Consider the following 21891-nt stretch of genomic DNA (forward strand, 5'->3'; position numbering starts at 1 on the left):
TTAGAGGCAGGGATATTGCCCACTGCACCACAAGACCTCTTGAGTTAGTGTACATAGCTGGAAAATCAATGGGTTTGATTCTTTTGGGGCTATTGTTGTCACCTGTGGGGTGTAGCTTTGACCAGACTGACCTTCCAACCATACCACGTTGTTTTCCAAATATTAGGAATTTTACCAAGTTTGAGGCTTGGGAGTAGTGCTGTGTGTTCACATACAGAAAGTCAAGTTTCCTGATTATTTTGCAGTGTAACAGTAAGGTGTTCAATTGTGAGGCATCATAGCCAAGCTCAATTCTGCTTTCATAGGCATCTACATGTGCCCCAAAAATATTATAGCTGCTGGAAATGAAAGCAGAAAAATACCGTTCTAAGTAACACGTCAAGCAGCTTCTGTAGGGTTCAACGTTTCAGGTCTAAGCAACCTTCCTCAGGACAGTCCGCACAATCTCCCCAACTCCACAGCCATTTGCTCTCCAAAATCTAGGGGTGCCAAGGACAATTATTTCCTAATATGATACAAATCAGCTAATTCAGTGCACAGGCTGGGCTCTGAACCTTACACTTTGCTCATCTGTAGTATTGGGTTACTCATCAGAAAGATCACTGGAGAGTGGAGATAATGAAAGATGCAGAGTGGAGAGCACAGAGGCTGGAAGACACAGGGAGTGGAGCATAAAGTGGAGCGGATGGACAGGCGTCACAACCTTAAAGTTAGAGGTTGTGCACGTACCAGAGTAACCTACCCTAATAATTTTTTATACTTCTACAGTGCGAGTAGCCTTGGACTGAATGAAATTTTCAAAGTGCAAGGTTTCCTGGTGGGAAGAAAGTACCATGAATATCCACCCTGTCCAAAACTTACTTGCAACTGCCGATCTTCCACAGTGAATATTTCACACCTGCCTAGTTTTGGTCTCCTAATTTGAGGAGGGATGTAGTTGCATTAGGGGCAGTTCAGAGGTTCACTAAATTGATTTCAGAAATGAGGAGATTGTCTTCTGAAGAGATATCGCAAAGGTTAGGCCTATAATCTCTTGTGTTTAGAAGAATAAAAGGCTATCTAATTGAGGTATATACGATGATAAAAAGGTATTGAAAGGGTCCTTCCCGTTGATTCCCTTATTTCCCCTTTGTTTTGCCATTATCATTTTAGATCCATGGATGCTTAATGGACATGTATCTTTAAGTCAAGCACAGTAAGAAGTCTTACAACACCAGGTTAAAGTCCAACAGGTTTGTTTTGAATCACTAGCTTTCGGAGCACATCTCCTTCCTCAGGTGAATGAAGAGCTGGGTTCCAGAAACATATATAATCGACAAAAGTCAAAGATACAAGACAATACTTTGAATGGGAGTCTTTAAGTCAAGCAGCAGAGAGAAAGAGGAATTCAAGAAGTTGCAACACAGTATATGGTGCTGCTAGCTTTGAACAGAACCCAGACTTTGTGGCACCTGAGAGATGGGATGGGACTCAGTTCGATTGGTTGACTGGTGGCCAATGAATTGGTCAAAAGGCTATATTCTGCCTGGTAACAGATGGTGATTGGATCCCATCGGAGTGGCATGGCTTCCAGAGACCTAAGGAAAGCAGAGTCGAGATGAGGGTCAAAGACCTGCTCCCTCTCTCCTCTCTCCAGAAACGCTGTGTTAATGTATTTCTGAACCGACAGAGAACCTGAAGGAATTAATCGATCATGAAAACCATTACAGGCTGCAAACAGAGACCTGGATCAGAAAGCTTACTTTCATAAGCAGAAAGACAAACATCTGAAACAAAGACTCTTTTTCCTTTTACTCATTATTTTCACCCCTCCTGTCTGTCTTGTGTGTGTGTGATAGGGTGGGGATTAGGAATTAGTTGATAGTTAACCTGCTTGCTGCATATTTCATTATTGTTCTTGTTAGGAGTAAAAATTAATTGTGTTTATATTTACAAACCAGGTGACTGCAATTATTGGGCAGTCAAGGTCCCAAGGGCTTTGGGTATTTTTCCAAGAATTATTGGTTAATTCAATTGTTATGACTCTGGGGAGGTGGGGCTGGAATTGACCGCGCCCTAGCCCAGGTGTCCTAACAGTATTGACAAAGTAGATGTAGAGTGGATGCTTTCTCTTGCAGGGCAATCTAGAATGGGGGGGGGGGGGTCATAGTTTTAGGGTACAGGGTAGCAGATTTAAAACAGAGATGAGGAGAAATTACTTTGCTCAAAGTGTCATGAATCTGTGGAATTCGCTACCCCAGAGTGCAGTGGATACCGAGATATTGGGTAAATTTGAGGAGTTAGACAGATTTTTAATTCCTAATGGGTTGAGGGGTATGGAGAGCCGGTGGGAAAGTGAAGTTGAGGCAGAGATGAGATCAGCCATGAATGACAGAGCCGGGCTTGAGGAGCTGAATTGCCTACTCCTAGTTCTTATGTAACCAGGGGTCTGCCTGAGAAGCAGTCACACAAAAGGACAACATCCACTTTAAACCTAGTTACTGCAATTGTCTCTTTAACACAGAACACTTTGTTCATTCTTCCTTGAATTCTTCTGAACAATATCTTGCTCTCTATCCACTTAGCTCCAATCGTCTTAAGCATTCTTTCTATGGCAATTCCCTGGTTATCTGGCCTGTAACGTGTACTTTAGGAAGCCTGCCTCTTTGTGGCTTCCGTTCTGCCCAGTTTTTCTTCTGGCAGAGTTGAGAGATGTTCTCTCCCGGAGGTCCTGCTTCCAACTGTCCTCAAATTCAGCTTAAACTAAAACTGAAGGGCTTTTTTTATCCTTACAAGCAACCTCTGCGAGTTCTACTTATTCTTCACGCTGTAACACTCTCTAAGCAGAATCTAATCACAGTTGGAATTTAAACTAACCCCCACACATACAAACACATTTGTCCAACATGACTAACTGTGTTTTACCCTTCCAGACACAGAAATATTAATCCCACTTAAAACTATGGGCACGATATTTTGGCTGCGTTGCGCTTGAGCGAGAACACAATGCAGCCGGAGAATCCCAGGACAGCCCTCTCCCTGGCTTCCCGGCAGCTTCCGCTCCTTGCAGGATTCACCCAGGTCCTGTGAAGCGTTGGAATCTGAACTCCGCCCAGAAGAGGTGGGGCCAAACAGCCTTCCTGGAAGTCGGTCTTAAATCTACTCAAGACCTACTCACCCAGGATAAACCAGCCTCCCTCGATTCAATGGCCTCCCCAGGGAGGTTGCATCCGGGTGCCAATCAATGCTGGTCCACAAGAACGTGGACTAGGCGGAACAGCACCTGTGGGGGGGGGGGGTGGAGGTGGGTTCTTCCGGGCCTGAGTGGTCAAGATAAGTGCAGGGTGGCCTCCTGGCCCTTCCCTGGAACGTGGGCACCTTGCACTGCCCAGCTGGCACCTTGGCACTGCCACTCTGGCACTGCCAAGGTGTCCAAGTGGCACTGCCAAGCTGGCTGGAGCACTGGCCGGGTGCGACGGTGACAATGCAAGAGTGCCCAGGGTGGTACTGTCAAGGGTCAGGGCCTGAGGGAGTCCATGCCCATGACAGGAGGGTGGAGTGGGGGTTGAAGGGTGGGTGTGTGCAGGTCAGCAGTCCTGGGAGGGGATGCTGTTAAGAAGGCTTTGAAGAGGGCAGCCCCCAGGTACCCCATCTCCGAGGGAATTTAAGAGTCAACCACATTGCTGTGGATCTGAAGTCACACGTAGGCCAGACCAGGTAAGGATGACAGATTTCCTTCCCTAAAGAACATTAGTGAACCAGATGGATTTTTTGCGACAATTGGTTTCATGCTCATCATGAGACTTTTTAATTCAAGATTATATTTTTATTGAATTCACATTTCACCATCTGTCATTTTTATAAATGACCTGGAGGAGGGCGTAGAAGGATGGGTGAGTAAATTTGCAGATGACACTAAAGTCGGTGGAGTTGTGGACAGTGCGGAAGGATGTTACAAGTTACAGAGGGACATGGATAAGCTGCAGTGCTGGGCTGAGAGGTGGCAAATGGAGTTTAATGCAGAAAAGTGTGAGGTGATTCATTTTGGAAGGAATAACAGGAAGACAAGAGTACTGGGCTAATGGTAAGTTTCTTGGCAGTGTGGATGAGCAGAGAGATCTCGGTGTCCATGTACATAGATCCCTGAAAGTTGCCACCCAGGTTGAGAGGGTTGTTAAGAAGGCGTACGGTGTGTTAGCTTTTATTGGTAGAGGGATTGAGTTTAGGAGCCATGAGGTCATGTTGCAGCTATACAACACTCTGGTGCGGCCGCATTTGGAGTATTGCGTGCAATTCTGGTCGCCGCATTATAGGAAGGATGTGGAAGCATTGGAAAGGGTGCAGAGGAGATTTACCAGAATGTTGCCTGGTATGGAGGGAAGATCTTATGAGGAAAGGCTGAGGGACTTGAGGCTGTTTTTGTTAGAGAGAAGAAGGTTAAGAGGTGACTTAATTGAAGCATACAAGATGATCAGAGGATTGGATAGGGTGGACAGGGAGAGCCTTTTTCCTCGGATGGTGATGTCTAGCACGAGGGGACATAGCTTTAAATTGAGGGGAGATAGATACAAGACAGATGTCAGAGGTAGGTTCTTTACTCAAGAGAGTAGTAAGGGCGTGGAATGCCCTGCCTGCAACAGTAGTGGACTCGCCAATACTAAGGACATTCAAATGGTCATTGGATAGACAAATGGACAATAAGGGAATAGTGTAGATGGGCTTTAGAGTGGTTTCACAGGTCGGCGCAACATCGAGGGCCGAAGGGCCTGTACTGACTGCACTGTAATGTTCTATGTTCTATGGCTGGATTTGAACCCGGTCTCAGAGCATTACCTGGATCTTTGGATTACTAGCCCAACGACAATATCACTACGCCACTGCGTTCCCAGGTCCTGTACTGAATTGATGTGCCAATGTTATTTTATGTTAAAAGAAAATTGGTTCTTCAAAAATAAAAATTAAACAAATAAAATACTTTGGGGCTATTGGATTAATATTGTTATCTTTTTCCTTTTCACTTTAAGCTTTTTTCTATCTCACCTTTCCTGGGCCTAAGCACCTGTTTATCAGTTGTGTCAATGATTAACTGGTCTCCTTCTTTTTCCACCTGTCAGGGGTCAAAGGTAACAATGGCAAAGGTGTCACAACTTCATGCTGACTCTTACTTGGAAATTAGTGCAAATCAGCAGTGCATCTTGTAGGGCAACAGAAACACACATAATCAAGGGACAGGTTTTCAGGGGGCCTTTGAAAAGCAGATAAGCAAGGTAGAGGGATTTAAGGATATTTAAAAAAAAAAAAAAAATTTTTTTTTTAAAGAGTACCCAATTAATTTTTTCCAATTAAGGGGCAATTTAAAGTGGCCAATCCACCTACCCTGCACATCTTTGGATTGTGGGGGCGAAACCCACGCAAACACGGGGAAAATGTGCAAACTCCACACGGACAGTGACCCAGAACCGGGATCGAACCTGGGACCTCGGTGCTGTGAGACAACAGTGCTAACCACTGCACCACCGTGCTGCCTGGATTTAAGGATATCGTTGAGACAAAACGACTAAAGACTTTGCAAAAGTCCCGAAAGTCTTTGGAAATTCTGACTTTTCCCTCTGTGTACCTGTTCAGACGCCAGAGTGTGGCGACTCGGGAATTTTCACAGTAACTTCATTGCAATGTTAATGTAAGCCTACTTGTGACAGTAATAAAGATTATTATTATGAATGTGTAGCAGATATAGAATTGCAGAGTTAGCCAGAGTTGGAGTAAAGCACGTTAGCATTCAGGGTTGGAGTATATTACAGACGGAGGGATGGCAAGGACATAGAGATTTGTAAACAAGGATAGAAGTTGTGTAATCAATGACAGAGGAGAGAAACGAGGAGCCAGTGAAAGTTGGTGAGGACAGGGGTGAAGGGGAAGTGGGACAGGGTGTCAGCTGAGGAATTTTGAAAAGTCCAGTAAAAATGCTGGCAAGATTCAGCCTCTTGCTGTTCAATTTACATAGAGATTTCCAGGCCTCTACTCAAAACCATTGTAGGCCACAAACTTACAACGCCTTAATGGAGCGTTAAGTCTTTAATTCACATCTCATCATCAAACTTGCTCTTGAAGAGTTTGGAAAGCTTCAGCAAGTCAATGCTGGGGTTGGAGAAAGGTGCTACTTGCACTGCAAAGGCACAAAATCGAAGATGGATTGGCTAGAGATTGTATCCTGAAGGAAAATGTCAGTGGGCTGGTTTGTCTCTCTCCAAATATGGATATGGGAGAGGATGGGGATGTGGAAAAGGAATTGAAATGATGGAAATCAATGCATGCTTCATTGAAAAATATGTGCGATGCAACAGAAAAAAAAACATAGAACGTACTTTGAATTTATCAACACTTTATTTGGGTTTAGGATTACAGATTCATTATTGCTCATCTACTACAATACTTAACCATTAATACAGTACTTAAAATAGTTACCTCAATTTTGAAACTCAGTTTGTGCAGATAAACAAGTGATTTTTTTTCTTTTTAAAAGTTGATTTTTCTGCTCTTCTGAGCAGGTTGCTGGTGTCCTTTTTCCCCTCAAACTTTTATTTGTTATATATGATAATTATTATATTCACTAGCACCCCTTCTCCACGATCAAAACAATTAAAAATCATAAATCATTAAAACTGGCTGGGAATTCAAATATGAGCATCAGTTTTTGGGGGGGACGGGGGGACGGGGGACGGGGACCCCCACCCCCCCCACACAAATATAGCAGCTTGCAGAAATGCATAGGATCAAGATATTTATTGGAATCCTAAAACAGATGTGATCAAATGTTTCAATAAAACAGCACTTGCTTAACATTACATAATATATTTATGACAAATAATTAGACTGGTAGCCATCGATAGGGCAAGTGATGTGTCAGAGTACAAAATAGGAAAATGTAAAACAGGGAGAGGAATGGTGCAACGTGTATAGATCAGAGAGCTGGTAGAGGGCCAATGGGCCAAATCTGTGTTGTAAATATCCAAGGTTGTAACCAGTGATGAACTGCACAACATTTCTCTATTTACTTCCTGACCAGGAGATTTTCTGCAGCACAACATGAATGGAAATCCCTAAATCAATGAAAATGCTGGTCTGTGAGAAGGCAAATCACATGCCCTAGCCATCAGCTAACTGTTTGTAACAGCTAGTACCATTTGGAGCTTCTGAGGCTGGTGGGAGAGTTAGAATAATAAATTAAATCAAAAACACACTGGCATCAAAGACACCAAAGTCTCTCTTTCATGGTGTTCCCACAATATAAATCCACTGTTATGCAAACAAATGCAGCTTCTCTTTTTAAAATAGCCGACAATTCCCCTTTTCCATTTAAGAGCTGCCGAGCCAAATGCAACTTTATTCCGCTCGAATCCAAAACACAGTACAGCTCACTTTTTAAAACAGAATAAAGGAGGGTCTGCAGATTACCTGTGCAACATTCGGTGACCCAATCAGTCCCAACACACCGTTCTCGTCTTCTCGCGCTCCACCAACTCAAAGCTAATGCCCCTGCTGCTTGCAGAAGAAGCTGATGTTCGCAACAGGTGAGACTGCCAGGGGCCTGAGCCAAGAACAGCAGTGCTGTCAAGGAGGAATTTTAAGTGCTACGTTACCTGACCAGTCAGACAGAACCTAGTCTGCTAGACACTATTTTTTTTTTAAAGATTCAAAAATGGAACATAAATGACAAGTTATAGTTTGCGAGTTCTCCAGCTTATGCCGCTGGGCTTTGTTTAGAAAAAATCCTTTGAGGAATTCCATAAAGATATTATAAAGATGAAGTATTTAGCCGTTCTTTTACTATACCCTATTACTCAAAATGTTTTTTAAAAAACAAAAGAAAAAGACTGGAATATGTGCACCTTAAAACTTTTAAAACAGCTGACGGTTTGATTTTGTTTCCATACTTTATTTTCCACGGTTAATAGCTAGGATTTTCAAATTAATTATTTTAAAACACTAAGGCAATAGAAGAAAAAAAAAATCACATTAAGCAGAAACACTTTTTTTCATCTTCTAGTGCAGTAAAAACTGTCCGGTGGGATTATACACATTCTATTTAAATAAATAAATGACTATATACCTAAAACTACTTAATCAAGGCCAGCTCTAAATCAGAGGTTTTGATCCTGTACAGTAGTGATGAAAGGCTCCACCTCTTGTTTGTTGTTCTTATTGTTCTGCATTTAATACCTAGGACAAAGAACAACATAAACAACGCATCAGCAATGCTTCACCAGGTTCTGCCCTCATTGACCTGCAAAATAGTTCCGACACAAATTTCCTCATCCCACCTTTAGGCATCATTGACTCTTTGCAATTCTTCTGGAGTTACAGACTGGATATTTCCTTTTCCTATTTTCCACCTGTCATTATCTATAGTTACTTCCTTACCCATGTGCAGCTTTGTTGGATTTCAGGCCACATAATCAGGCAGTCCAGAAGTAGCTTTCCTGTGTACCGAGCTCAAGCTGTTTATGACTTAACAGTACTCACTGAGCTACTGCAGGAGATGCATTTTGTACAAGATCCATGCTGTACCTTAGTGCTTTATAGTGTAGCAGGAGTTTTACTTTAAATCCAACCTGTCCTATCTATCTAAAGAGCGGTTTATGCTGGCTCATGTGCAAAAATAATAAATTTTACACCATGATCAATTCAACAATGTCACCAACCAATTGAGTGGATAAGATTTATAATTAGAAAATGCACAACACCATCATCTCAAAACTGGGACCTTCCATCAGTTCTGAAACCTAACTGCTCTTTACTCTTCTAGATGTTTGCAATTCCTTGCCTTCCAAGGACTTGAAAAACAACTTGCTTCACCCACAGTTCTAGTCAGAATGCTCAGACAAAAATCCTCTCTTTCATTATTTTCAAGCCTGCCACCTGTTAGTAGCTGAACTTAACATTGTTGTTATAGGTATTTTGTGCACCTTACCGATAATAGTTTGGCTTGAAAGGTCCGTTCTTGTTCAAACCCAGGTATTTTGCCTGTTCGTCTGACAGTTCTGTGAGATGTGCATCAAATGTGGGCAGGTGAAGACTTGCTACATATTCATCTGAAAAACGTGAGTTAACAGTATGCTCAGCAGCAGAAATCCCACAAAACAAATACAATGGAACACTTTGAAAAATAACTATTTCCTTAAAATCAAATTACGTCTGAAAAGTTTGAATAACTTCTAAGCGGAGAGCAGCTCAATATGAATTCAATCTACAAAGCTGCTGGTTAAATTCTTCTGGTTGGCCTGTGGAATAACACTGGTCACAACTCACTAGAGGACTAGCCTCTGATATTCACAGTGCCTGTCTCTGGTGCCTATGTGAGTGCTTGTCTGTGTGGGTATCTGTCGCAGGTGCCCAGTCTCTCCACATGCGTTTGCATGTGTCAAGCAATTTTCAAATAAGGATAAAGTTAATTATCTCAGACCGTTTCCTGCACAATCAATTAACAGTTGCAGAGCAGCACTAGCCGGGGAGCAGTCTCTCTCCCTACCCTCCCAGCTGCAGCACAAGGGATGGGGAACTGAAAAAGGATTATTTTTCCCTTGCAGTCAATAAATGAGAACACACAATGTAGGCATTTCACAAATAAATTATTTCTTGATTGTATGGTGTTCTCTCATTCGCTTGATTCTATTTTGTCAATTTATTTTAATATAGGGCGACGTGTGGCGCAGTGGTTAGCAATGTGACTGTGGCGCTGAGGATCCGGGTTTGAATCCCGGCCCTGAGTTACTGTCCATGTGGAGTTTGCACATTCTCCCCATGTCTGCGTGGGTTTCACCCCCACAACCCAAAGATGTGGTTAGGTGGATTGGCCACGCTAAATTGCCCCTTAATTGGAAAAAAAATAATTGGGTACTCCAAATTTAATTTTTTTTAATTTTAATATATAAGTCACTTCATAAGAAGCTACACCATCCCCAAAGGATCTGATTTGCTGCATGTCCATCATTTTTGGCAGATGGGGGGTACCAATGCCAAGTCACTCAAAGCTTTTAAATGTTGGATTCAATCCCGAGATCTACTGTGCCAGGTCACCTTAAGGGCACGGAGGACCGCAAAAGCATACACACGTTCTGGAACGTACCCATTTTCTTAGGCAGCAAATAGACATCTTGCTTATACCGTCCCTCCGGGGCATTGTACAGCTCTATCATTGCCAGTGCCTGAGGACAACACAACAAATATTAATTTCAATACTTTGTACAGACAGTGAAAATACAGGTACAACAAAGTGACTAGGAGCCCAAATTACCTGACTTGAACCAGAGTAGCAGTTGAGACATAATACTGGCCACAGTGTCATGTTGGCTACAGACATGGGTAATGAATTGACTAGGGCCCATGAGTAGGGCTATTGAGAAAAGTGTGTTGACATTGGACAAGAACAGGATGGGCCTCAGCTACAATCCCTCCCTCTCCTTCAAAAAGCCTGGTCATTACCTCAACCCAAACAAGAAATGGGTAAGATTCCAGAGGGCTGCTATTGTCTACAGAATTATTCTTCAGCAAGAGTGAGCACCTTGAGGACAGCAGAGGAAAAATTTTAGGCGGAAAAAATAATTACAATTTATCGTAGCTCAGGTTAATGTGAGAAAACGGACAATGAATGCAGCAATAATTGTTCCAAAGTTAAAAACTTGGAAAAAAAGATCTGCATTAAACTGGGGCAGACATTTTCATTCAACTGCCAGATAATAACCATGGGAATTACAGCCTCTTAATCTGTTTCAGCTCTTCCTGCTCAACTGTGTAGTCCTCCCTTACATACTCTGGGATAGAAAACTTTTAATAATTAGTCATTAGCACAAAGCTCATGGGTCAGGAAGTCCTTAAATGTTTCCTTGAGAAAATAGAGAACTCCCAGAGCTATGATGGAGTTTGAGGTAAATGTTCAACCAGTATGAACTCATTATTTTGCCCCGTACTCCAATGAACAGCTCATAATACAAGTGCTGCATAAAATAATACAAAGTGAAATTAAACCTAGAAGGAATATTCTTATTTATGTTTTCCTCCTCTATCATTGAAGGTACCAACTCGTGTTTGGGTACTGTTGTCTGCTGTCCTGTAAAGGCTTCAATGCGGTAATCATTCTTCACATAGGAGCACAGATGGCAAGTGGTAGGATTTTTGACAGGGAAAGTGTTTATAGACAAGCCACAAGTGCATTTTTCTGCAGGGGTTTCTGCAGAGGTTTACTAGAAAACAATGAGGAGTGGAAACTCTTGCTGAGATTTATTTTCTTTAGCACAGGGATATTGATGCCACCTGTTGAATTCCTACTGCCATCAGCTGGCATCACAGACTGGCAATTAAACATATGCTCCAGGTAGAAGAAAATCACAATGGATAGTGCATCTACTAACTGTGTCATTGGCTCAAATGCCACCTGAGCACAATCAGGTCTGTCAAATAAGTAAAATGAATCAAGCATCATACCGTGAACAATGTTGTGCCATGTGAGTGGAAGTATATATTTAAACAAACTGATCTGTCAAACAGGATCAAATAGGTTTTAATGTTACGACTCTGGTGGATTTATTCAGTAGCATTACTGGCAGAAAGCTTGTTGACCCAAATTTGGGAAATGAAGATTACACTTCATTTTTTTTTTAAATAATATTTTATTGAAAATTTTTGGTCAACCAACACAGCACATTGTGCATCCTTTACACAACATTGTAACAATACAGATAATAATGACCTTTTTAAATTTAAACAAAAACAACAACAAATAAATAAATATTAAATAACAAAAAATAAAAACAAGCCCTAATTGGCAACTGCCTTGTCTCAGGCCACCCCCCCCCATCCCTCCCCCCCATCCCCCCATCCCTCCCTCCCCTCCCCCCCCCCTCCCTCCCTCTTCCCCCCCTCCCTCTCCCCCCCCCCCCCCCCCCCCTCCCCCCCCTCCCCCCCCCCTCTCCCCCCCCCCCCCCCCCTCCCCCCCCCCTCTCCCCCCCCCCCCCCCCCCCTCCCCCCCCTCCCTCTTCCCCCCCTCCCCCTCCCCCTCCCCCCCCTCCCCCCCCCCCCCCCCCCCCCCCCTCCCCCCCCTCCCTCTTCCCCCCCTCCCCCTCCCCCTCCCCCCCCTCCCCCCCCCCTCTCCCCCCCCCCCTCCCCCCCCCCTCCCCTCCCCCCCCCCTCCCCTCCCCCCCCCCCTCTCCCCCCCCTCTCCCCCCCCTCTCCCCCCCCTCCCTCTTCCCCCCCTCCCCCTCCCCCTCCCCCCCCTCCCCCCCCCCTCTCCCCCCCCCCCCCCCCCCCCCTCCCCCCCCTCCCTCTTCCCCCCCTCCCCCTCCCCCTCCCCCCCCTCCCCCCCCCCTCTCCCCCCCCCCCCCCCCCCCTCCCCCCCCCTCCCCTCCCCCCCCTCTCCCCCCCCTCTCCCCCCCTCCTCTCCCCCCCCCCCCCCTCCCCTCTCCCCCCCCCCTCCCTCTCCCCCCCCCTCCTCTCCCCCCCCCCCCCCTCCCCTCTCCCCCCCCCCCCCCCTCTCCCCCCCCCCCTCTCCCCCCCCCCCCCCTCTCCCCCCCCCCGGGTTGCTGCTGCTGTCTTCTTCTTTTCCATTCCCTCTATCTTTCTGTGAGGTATTCGACGAGCGGTTGCCACCGCCTGGTGAACCCTTGAGCCGATCCCCTTAGGACGAACTTAATCCGTTCCAGCTTTATAAACCCTGCCATGTCATTTATCCAGGTCTCCACACCCGGGGGCTTGGCTTCCTTCCACATCAACAGCATCCTGCGCCGGGCTACTAGGGACGCAAAGGCCAAAACATCAGCCTCTTTCGCCTCCTGCACTCCCGGCTCTTGTGCAACCCCAAATATAGCCAACCCCCAGCTTGGTTCGACCCGGACTCCTACTACTTTCGAAAGCACCTTTGTCACCCCCATCCAAAACCCCTGTAGTGCCGGGCATGACCAAAACATATGGGTATGATTCGCTGGGCTTCTCGAGCACCTCGCACACCTATCCTCCACCCCAAAAAATTTACTGAGCCGTGTTCCAGTCATATGTGCCCTGTGTAATACCTTAAACTGAATCAGGCTTAGCCTGGCGCACGAGGACGACGAGTTTACCCTGTTTAGGGCATCTGCCCACATCCCCTCCTCAATCTCCTCCCCTAGCTCTTCTTCCCATTTCCCTTTTAGTTCGTCCATCATACTCTCCCCTTCGTCTCTCATTTCCCTATATATATCCGACACCTTACCGTCCCCCACCCATTTCTTTGAGATGACTCTGTCCTGCACCTCTTGTGTCGGGGGCTGCGGGAATTCCCTCACCTGTTGCCTCGCAAAAGCCCTCAATTGCATGTACCTGAATGCATTCCCTTGGGGCAACCCATATTTCTCGGTCAGCGCTCCCAGACTCGCAAACTTCCCATCCACAAATAGATCTTTCAATTGCGTTATACCTGCTCTTTGCCACATTCCATATCCCCCATCCATTCCCCCCGGGGCAAACCTATGGTTGTTTCTTATCGGGGACCCCCCCAGTGCTCCGGTCTTTCCCCTATGTCGTCTCCACTGTCCCCAAATCTTCAGTGTAGCTACCACCACCGGACTCGTGGTATAGTTCCTTGGTGAGAACGGCAATGGGGCTGTCACCATAGCCTGCAGGCTGGTCCCCCTACAGGACGCCCTCTCTAATCTCTTCCACGCCGCTCCTTCCTCCTCTCCCATCCACTTACTCACCATTGAAATATTAGCGGCCCAATAATACTCACTTAGGCTCGGTAGTGCCAGCCCCCCACTATCCCTACTACGCTGTAAGAATCCCTTCCTCACTCTCGGAGTCTTCCCGGCCCAAACAAAACCCATGATACTCTTTTCTATCGTTTTGAAAAAAGCCTTCGTGATCACCACCGGGAGACACTGAAACACAAAGAGGAATCTCGGGAGGACCACCATCTTAACCGCCTGCACCCTCCCTGCCATTGACAATGCTACCATATCCCATCTCTTGAAATCTTCCTCCATCTGTTCCACCAACCGCGTCAAATTTAGCCTGTGCAATGTGCCCCAATTCTTAGCTATCTGGATCCCCAGGTAACGAAAGTCTCTTGTTACCTTCCTCAACGGTAGGTCTTCTATTTCTCTACTCTGCTCCCCTGGATGCACCACAAACAGCTCACTCTTCCCCATGTTCAATTTATACCCTGAAAAATCCCCAAACTCCCCAAGTATCCGCATTATTTCTGGCATCCCCTCCGCTGGATCCGCCACATATAGTAGCAGATCATCCGCATATAAAGATACCCGGTGTTCTTCTCCTCCCCTAAGTATTCCCCTCCATCCTTTGGAACCTCTCAGCGCTATCGCCAGGGGCTCAATCGCCAGTGCAAACAGTAATGGGGACAGAGGACATCCCTGCCTTGTCCCTCTATGGAGCCGAAAATATGCCGATCCCCGTCCATTCGTGACCACACTCGCCACTGGGGCCCTATACAACAGCTGCACCCATCTAACATACCCCTCTCCGAACCCAAATCTCCTCAACACCTCCCACAGATAATCCCACTCCACTCTATCAAATGCTTTCTCGGCATCCATCGCCACTACTATCTCCGTTTCACCCTCTGGTGGGGCCATCATCATTACCCCTAGCAACCTCCGTATGTTCGTGTTCAACTGTCTCCCCTTCACAAACCCAGTTTGGTCCTCATGAACCACCCCCGGGACACATTCTTCTATTCTCATTGCCATTACCTTGGCCAATACCTTGGCATCTACATTGAGGAGGGAGATTGGTCTGTAGGACCCGCATTGTAGCGGATCCTTTTCCTTCTTTAAAAGAAGCGATATCGTTGCTTCTGACATAGTCGGGGGCAGTTGTCCCCTTTCCTTTGCCTCGTTAAAGGTCCTCGTCAGTAGCGGGGCGAGCAAGTCCAAATATTTTCTGTAAAATTCAACTGGGAATCCGTCCGGTCCCGGGGCCTTTCCCGTCTGCATGTTCCTAATTCCTTTCACCACTTCTTCTACCGTGATCTGTGCTCCCAATCCCATCCTTTCCTGCTCTTCCACCTTGGGAATTTCCAGCCGATCCAAAAACTCCATCATTCTCTCCCTCCCATCCGGGGGTTGAGCTTCATACAATTTTTTATAAAATGTCTTAAACACTTCATTCACTCTCTCCGCTCCCCGCTCCGTCTCTCCATCTTCGTCTCTCACCCCCCCTATTTCCCTCGCTGCTCCCCTTTTCCTCAATTGGTGTGCCAGCAATCTGCTCGCCTTCTCTCCATATTCATACTGTACACCCTGTGCCTTCCTCCATTGTGCCTCTGCAGTGCCTGTGGTCAGCAAGTCAAATTCCACATGCAGCCTTTGCCTTTCCCTATACAGTCCCTCCTCCGGTGCTTCCGCATACTGTCTGTCCACCCTCAAAAGTTCTTGCAACAACCGCTCCCGTTCCTTACTCTCCTGCTTCCCTTTATGTGTCCTTATTGATATCAGCTCCCCCCTAACCACCGCCTTCAACGCCTCCCAGACCACTCCCACCTGAACCTCCCCATTATCATTGAGTTCCAAGTACTTTTCAATGCATCCCCTCACCCTTAAGCACACCCCCTCATCCGCCATTAGTCCCATGTCCATTCTCCAGGGTGGACGCCCTCTTGTTTCCTCCCCTATCTCCAAGTCTACCCAGTGTGGGGCATGATCCGAAATGGCTATAGCCGTATATTCCGTTCCCCTCACCCTCGGGATCAATGCCCTACCCAACACAAAAAAGTCTATGCGTGAATAGACTTTATGGACATAGGAGAAAAACGAGAACTCCTTACTCCTAGGTCTACTGAATCTCCACGGGTCCACCCCTCCCATCTGCTCCATAAAATCCTTAAGCACCTTGGCTGCTGCCGGCCTCCTACCAGTCCTGGACTTCGACCTATCCAGCCTTGGTTCCAACACCGTGTTAAAGTCTCCCCCCATTATCAGCTTTCCGGTCTCTAGGTCTGGGATGCGTCCTAGCATTCGCCTCAAAATTGGCATCGTCCCAATTCGGGGCATACACGTTTACCAACACCACCATCTCTCCCTGTAATTTGCCACTCACCATCACGTATCTGCCCCCGTTATCCGCCACTATAGTCTTTGCCTCGAACATTACCCGCTTCCCCACTAATATAGCCACCCCCCTGTTTTTCGCATCCAGCCCCGAATGGAACACCTGCCCTACCCATCCTTTGCGCAACCTAACCTGATCTATCAGTTTCAGGTGCGTTTCCTGTAACATGACCACATCTGCTTTAAGTTTCTTAAGGTGTGCGAGTACTCGTGCCCTCTTTATCGGCCCGTTAAGCCCCCTCACGTTCCACGTGATCAGCCGAGTTGGGGGGCTTCCCACCACCCCCCCCCTTGCCGGTTAGCCATCATCTTTTTCCAGCTTCTCGCCCAGTTCCCACGCAGCTGTATTTCTCCCAGACGGTGCCCCCCCGCCCATCCTTTCCCGTACCCACTCCCCCCTTTCCCCAGCAGCAGCAACCCAGTAATTCCCCCCCCCCCCCCCCCCCCCCCCGCTAGCGTAATTACTCCCCCCATGTTGCTCCCAGAAGTCAGCAAACTCTGGCTGACCTCGGCTTCCCCCCGTGATCACGGCTCGCCCCGTGCGGCGCCCCCTCCTTCCTGCTTCTCTATTCCCGCCATAATTATCATAGCGCGGGAACCAAGCCCGCGCCTCTCCCTCGGCCCCGCCTCCCATGGCCAACGCCCCATCTCCTCTCCCTCCCCACCTCCCCCCATCACCACCTGTGGGAGAAAGAAAAGTTACCATACCGCAGGATTAATCATACAATCCCTCTTCGCCCCCCACCCCCCCCACTCGTCCCACCACTTTGTCCAAACGTTCATTTTCGTAGTCCAATCATTCCAATTTTTCTTCTACAATAAAAGTCCACGCTTCATCCGCCGTCTCAAAGTAGTGGTGCCTCCCTTGATATGTGACCCACAGTCTTGCCGGTTGCAGCATTCCAAACTTTATCTTTTTTTTGTGAAGTACCGCTTTGGCCCGATTAAAGCTCGCCCTCCTTCTCGCCACCTCCGCACTCCAATCTTGATAGACGCGGATCACCGCGTTCTCCCATTTACTACACCGAGTTTTCTTCGCCCATCTAAGGACCATTTCTCTATCCTTAAAACGGAGAAATCTCACCACTATGGCTCTGGGAGCTTCTCCTGCTCTCGATCCTCGCACCATAACTCGGTATGCTCCCTCCACCTCCAACGGACCCGTCGGGGCCTCCACTCCCATTAACGAGTGCAGCATCGTGCTCACATATGCCCCGACGTCCGCCCCCTCCACACCTTCAGGAAGGCCAAGAATCCTCAAGTTGTTCCTCCTTGCGTTATTTTCCAGTGCCTCCAACCTCTCCACAGATAGTTTCTGGTGTGCCTCCTGTATCTCCGACTTCACCACCAGACCCTGTATATCGTTTTCATTCTCTGCTGCTTTCGCCTTCACGACCCGAAGCTCCTGCTCCTGGGTCTTTTGTTCCTCTTTCAGCCCTTCAATCGCCTGTAATATCGGGGCCAACAACTCTTTCTTCATTTCCTTTTTTATCTCCTCCACGCAGCGTTTCAAAAACTCTTGTTGTTCAGGGCCCCATATGAAACTGCCACCTTACGACGCCATCTTGGTTTCTGCTTGCCTTCCTTGCCGTTGTTCCAAAGGATCCGCTGCAATCCGGCCACTTTCCTCTCCTTTTTCCATCCGTGTCCAGGGGGAACACCCTTCTGGTTTACCGCACGGTGTTTTCAGCCGTTAAAATTGCCGTTGGGGCTCCTATCAAGAGCCCAAAAGTCCGTTTCACAGGGAGCTGCCGAAACGTGCGACTCAGCTGGTCATCGCCGCACCCGGAAGTTCCTGATTACACTTCATGCTGACACAATCAAACCTACTGCACAGAATAATAAATAGAGGTCTGGGTCTATCAATTCTAGAGAATCATACGTACCACAATTTAAAACAAGTTGTTTATATAATGTCTCTAATGGAGAAAAACATCCTAAGGTGAAGCAGAGAACCATTATGAAACAAGAATAGAACCAGCATGTCTTGGTAATTGGTTGTTTTTAGCGATTGGAGGATGGTTGATAGCGGTGTTCTCCAAAGATCAAAGTGCTGGCACCACTGCTTTTTAAAATATGTATAAAAGACTTGGATATTGGAGTACACCAGTAAAATTTAAACATTTGTTGATGATACCAAACTTGGAGATGTGGCAAATAAGGAATGGGATAAATCGACTCCAACTGAATGTAGATAGGCTGATGGGGGAGGCAGATGGGTGGCAAATGGAGTTTGGTGCAGAAAGGTTTGAAGTGGTGCATTTTGGCAGAGGATAGGGAGAAGTAATATAGACTTAATGGCACAGTTTGACTTCCGGTGGCGCAATGTGAGGGGAAGACGTGCATGGGGTGACTTCTGCTGGAAAGCTGATCTTTTTGCCCTTTTTCCTGGTGCCATGGATAATTTACGTTTCAGAAAAGGGGAAGAGTTCCCCCTTCTTTGCGATGCCCAAGGGAGTTGAGTCAAGAGAAATTTGAGCCGAAATCAGTCAACTGATTCTGAAGTCTCTCAGTATTCTACTGGAGGCAAGATGGCGGGATAGCTTCTTCCTCTCCGACCACTCCACAACCGGCCATGGCTCTCACTAACATTTTGGCAATCGAGCTTGAGAAACATGAACAAAACTTGTTGGTGGATCTTAAAACAATCAATTGAAGAGGTCTTGGTCCCCATTCATTTGGTTCTTGAAACCACAAAAGGACAGTTGAAGCTTGTGGAGCCACCAAGAAGAACATTACCTATCCGCCTCTCTAATACAAGTTTTCACCCCCACACCCCAAATATGTTCAGGGCAGGTGGATTGGCCCTTAATCAAATAAATCTAATATGTTTTTGCTTCTTGGTGGTCCACAACTGGGCCTCACTTCATGAGTTGAATTATTCAAGCCTGATTAATAATGTTAAAATGGACCTACAGAGGTGGAACAACCTTCCTTGACCGTAGGAGGGTAGGGTTCAAACAATTAAAATGAACGTGCTTCCTAGGTTTTAATTCTCTTTCAATGACTCCCCATTTTTCTGCTAAATCCTTTTTCATTAAGGTTAACAAATTGCTATCTACTTTTATTTAGATGGGTAAGAATCCCAGAATCCGTAGCCTTCTAGAACAGAGACAGACAGGCAGACAGGGGGCTTGGCCCTCCCAAATTTATCGTTTTGTTACTGGGCTGCTAACATCCAAAAAACCTTATTGTGGATCACTGACCCCGATTCTATGCTCTTGCACTACTTCTGCTCTCCTTGCCATAGTTACTGCACTATTGTCCTTTTTCCCTGATAAATTTCGCCTCAAACCCAGTGGCAGTCTCTTCTCTTTAAGGATTTGGAAACAGTTTCGACAACATTTTACACTCCTTTCCCTATCTTCACTGGCTCCTGTTTGTAACAATCATCCTTATCTTCTGGATCGGACCCAACATTTAAATCTTGGAAAGCAAAGACACTTGAGCATTTTGGTGACCTGTTTGTGGAGGCGAACCTTGCCAGCTTTACAGAGCTGGCTGACAAACATCCAGCTCTAGCCTTTTTCGTTATTTTCAAGTTCGCTACTTCTCTTGCAGTTTTCCCTTGGCTCCACCTTCCTCCTTCTTAAAGACGATTTTATCCTTGGCTTAGCCTGGCGAGGGGTCTATTTCGTACCTATATGGCTATATTCTCTCGTCAGATCCCTCCCCACTAAATGGGAGAAGGGCGAGATAGGAAAGTGAGCTGCAGCCTATATTTATTAGTGAGGCTTGGAGGGAGGCTCTGCACAGGGTCAACTCCACGTTCTCCCATGTGCCCAGTTGAGTCTAAATCAGTTCAAGGTGGTACATAGGGCGCATTTGGCCAAAGCAAGAATGAGTGTTTTTTTCCCAAGCATTCAGGACAGACATGATCGCTGTTCTCTTGCCACAGTTAAGCATACACATATGTTTTGGTCCTGCCCCAAACGCGCTAGCCTCTGGGCTTCCTTTTTTAATACTATGTCGAAGATAATCTGGATAAATTTAAACCCATGGTAGCCATATTTAGGATTCACCAGCATTTCACTCTGGGGTGGAGGCAGACGTTGTCGCCTTTGCCTCACTGATAGCCCGGAGGTGAATATTGCTCGGTTAGAGATCTCCCATGCCACTCAGTGCCTCTGCCAGGTTGGGTGACTTAAAATCATTCCTACACTTACAGAAAATCAAATTCACCATTAGGGGGTATGTGGAGAGGTTTTACCCGAGATGGCAACTATTTATTTCGTTTTTTAAGAATCTGGACACTGTCACCTGCTAGGGGGTTTAGTTATAGTGTTTAAGTTAATTATGTGTTCTTTTTTGCTTGTAATTTCTTGCACTCTTGCATTCTCATTGGTTGTTTATTTCATTATGTTCCACACCAATCAAATTTATGCATGGCGTGGAACATGAGGGATTCCCAAGGAATCCCACCATCGGGCCGTCATCTTCAGCAGACGGCCTGATAGCGAGATCCCGCAGCCGACCACTCCCCTCCCCGCACCGGAAACCGTCCCTCCCCATCACACAGCAGCCCCCCCCACCCCCAGATTGCTTGGGTGCCCCCCCCCGCCCCCGCCCCCCCTGCCCCCGCCCCCCCTGCCCCCCCCCCCCCTGCCCCCGCCCCCCCTGCCCCCCCCCCCCCCCCCCCCGGAACCCATGTAATAAGGCCCCTCCCCCCTGGGACCCCCTGCCTAAAGGACACCCTGCCACAGAACTCCAACTCCAAAAGACCAAAATGAGGTGGGTGCAGTGAAATCATACGCGTGAGTGATTGGAATGCACTTAGTGCTTGGAGTGCACTCACATTTCTTGGATGTGGTATATGCTTGCAAACATGGCGGTCTTATCACTTGGGTCACTGAAGCGTAAAGGGAAATGAATGGATCAGAATGGCGGCATGTTGGCGCAGTGGTTAACACTGCTGCCTCATGGCGCTGAGGACCCGGGTTCGATCCCGGCTCCGGGTCACTGTCCGTGTGGAGTTTGCACATTCTCCCCATGTCTGCGCGGGTCTCACCCCCACAACCCAAAGGTATGCATGGTAGGTGAATTGGTCATGGTAAATTGGCCCTTAATTTGGAAATAAAATTAATTGGGTACTCTAAATTTATAGAAATTTTTTTAAAAAAGGAATGGATCAGAGCTGCGGATGGGCTCTACCAGCATGGCCCTGGTGTGGTGGACCTCGCAGTGGGCCAAGGGGGCAACACCGTGAGGTCCACCACACCAGGTTCACGATTGCTGAAACCACAAATGATCCGCATCCACATGTTTCCCAGCCGCAGGGACCGAAGAATCACAGGAGGCCGGAGTATAGGGTGCCTGACCCACTAAATAGGTGCCAGCGGGTCATTGAGACCCATTTACATTTAATTTGCATCTACCTGCCAGCACGCATTGTTGACCTCGTTTACACCACCGGGGGGGGGGGGGGGGATGGATGGATCAGAACATTGCATTCGGGTCGACACCTGGCGCTGATTTCCCCCGATGGTCAATTCTCCGCCCCACCGGGGAATGCATGCCGGGCATGGAGAATCCTACCCAGATGATTTGGAAAAGATATTAGATGGGCACTTGAGGGACCCAAACTTGCAGATATGGGAATAGGGTGGGAATTGGGACTGACTGGATTGCCCGACAGAGCGCTGCATGGACCCAATGGGCAATTCAGAGCTGTCATGACTCTTCTGAAAAGTATGACACGGAGCCACAAAGGGAGAAATTGGGCATGATGAACAAAAAGGAGGAAAGCAAGGTAGAGATGTGGAGATGTGTCGGGGGAAATAGGGGCTAGGCAACTGAAAACACAATTACGGCAAGCAGC

General features: G+C 47.1%; 1 protein-coding gene across 8 annotated transcripts in view; it reads right to left on the minus strand.

Annotated features, from left to right (window-relative positions):
• Positions 1 to 6344: 6344 nt before the first annotated feature.
• The window catches only part of ahcyl2b (adenosylhomocysteinase like 2b), a 134708-nt gene continuing 119161 nt past the window's right edge, over positions 6345 to 21891 (minus strand). For 5 of the 8 annotated variants that reach the window (XM_072471156.1, XM_072471161.1, XM_072471158.1 and 2 more), the window contains 3 exons: positions 10106 to 10184; positions 8951 to 9071; positions 6345 to 8199 (listed from right to left, as the gene is read on the minus strand). In XM_072471156.1, the coding sequence (XP_072327257.1) occupies positions 8193 to 8199; positions 8951 to 9071; positions 10106 to 10184 (207 nt within the window). In that variant the 3' untranslated portion in view covers positions 6345 to 8192. Of the gene's footprint in view, positions 8200 to 8946; positions 9072 to 10105; positions 10185 to 21891 lie in introns of those variants that run through there. The other 3 variants (XM_072471159.1, XM_072471163.1, XM_072471162.1) reach the window with 1 other exon arrangement.

This window comes from Scyliorhinus torazame, chromosome 13 (genome assembly GCF_047496885.1).
Source record: "Scyliorhinus torazame isolate Kashiwa2021f chromosome 13, sScyTor2.1, whole genome shotgun sequence".
Classification (NCBI taxonomy): domain Eukaryota; kingdom Metazoa; phylum Chordata; class Chondrichthyes; order Carcharhiniformes; family Scyliorhinidae; genus Scyliorhinus; species Scyliorhinus torazame.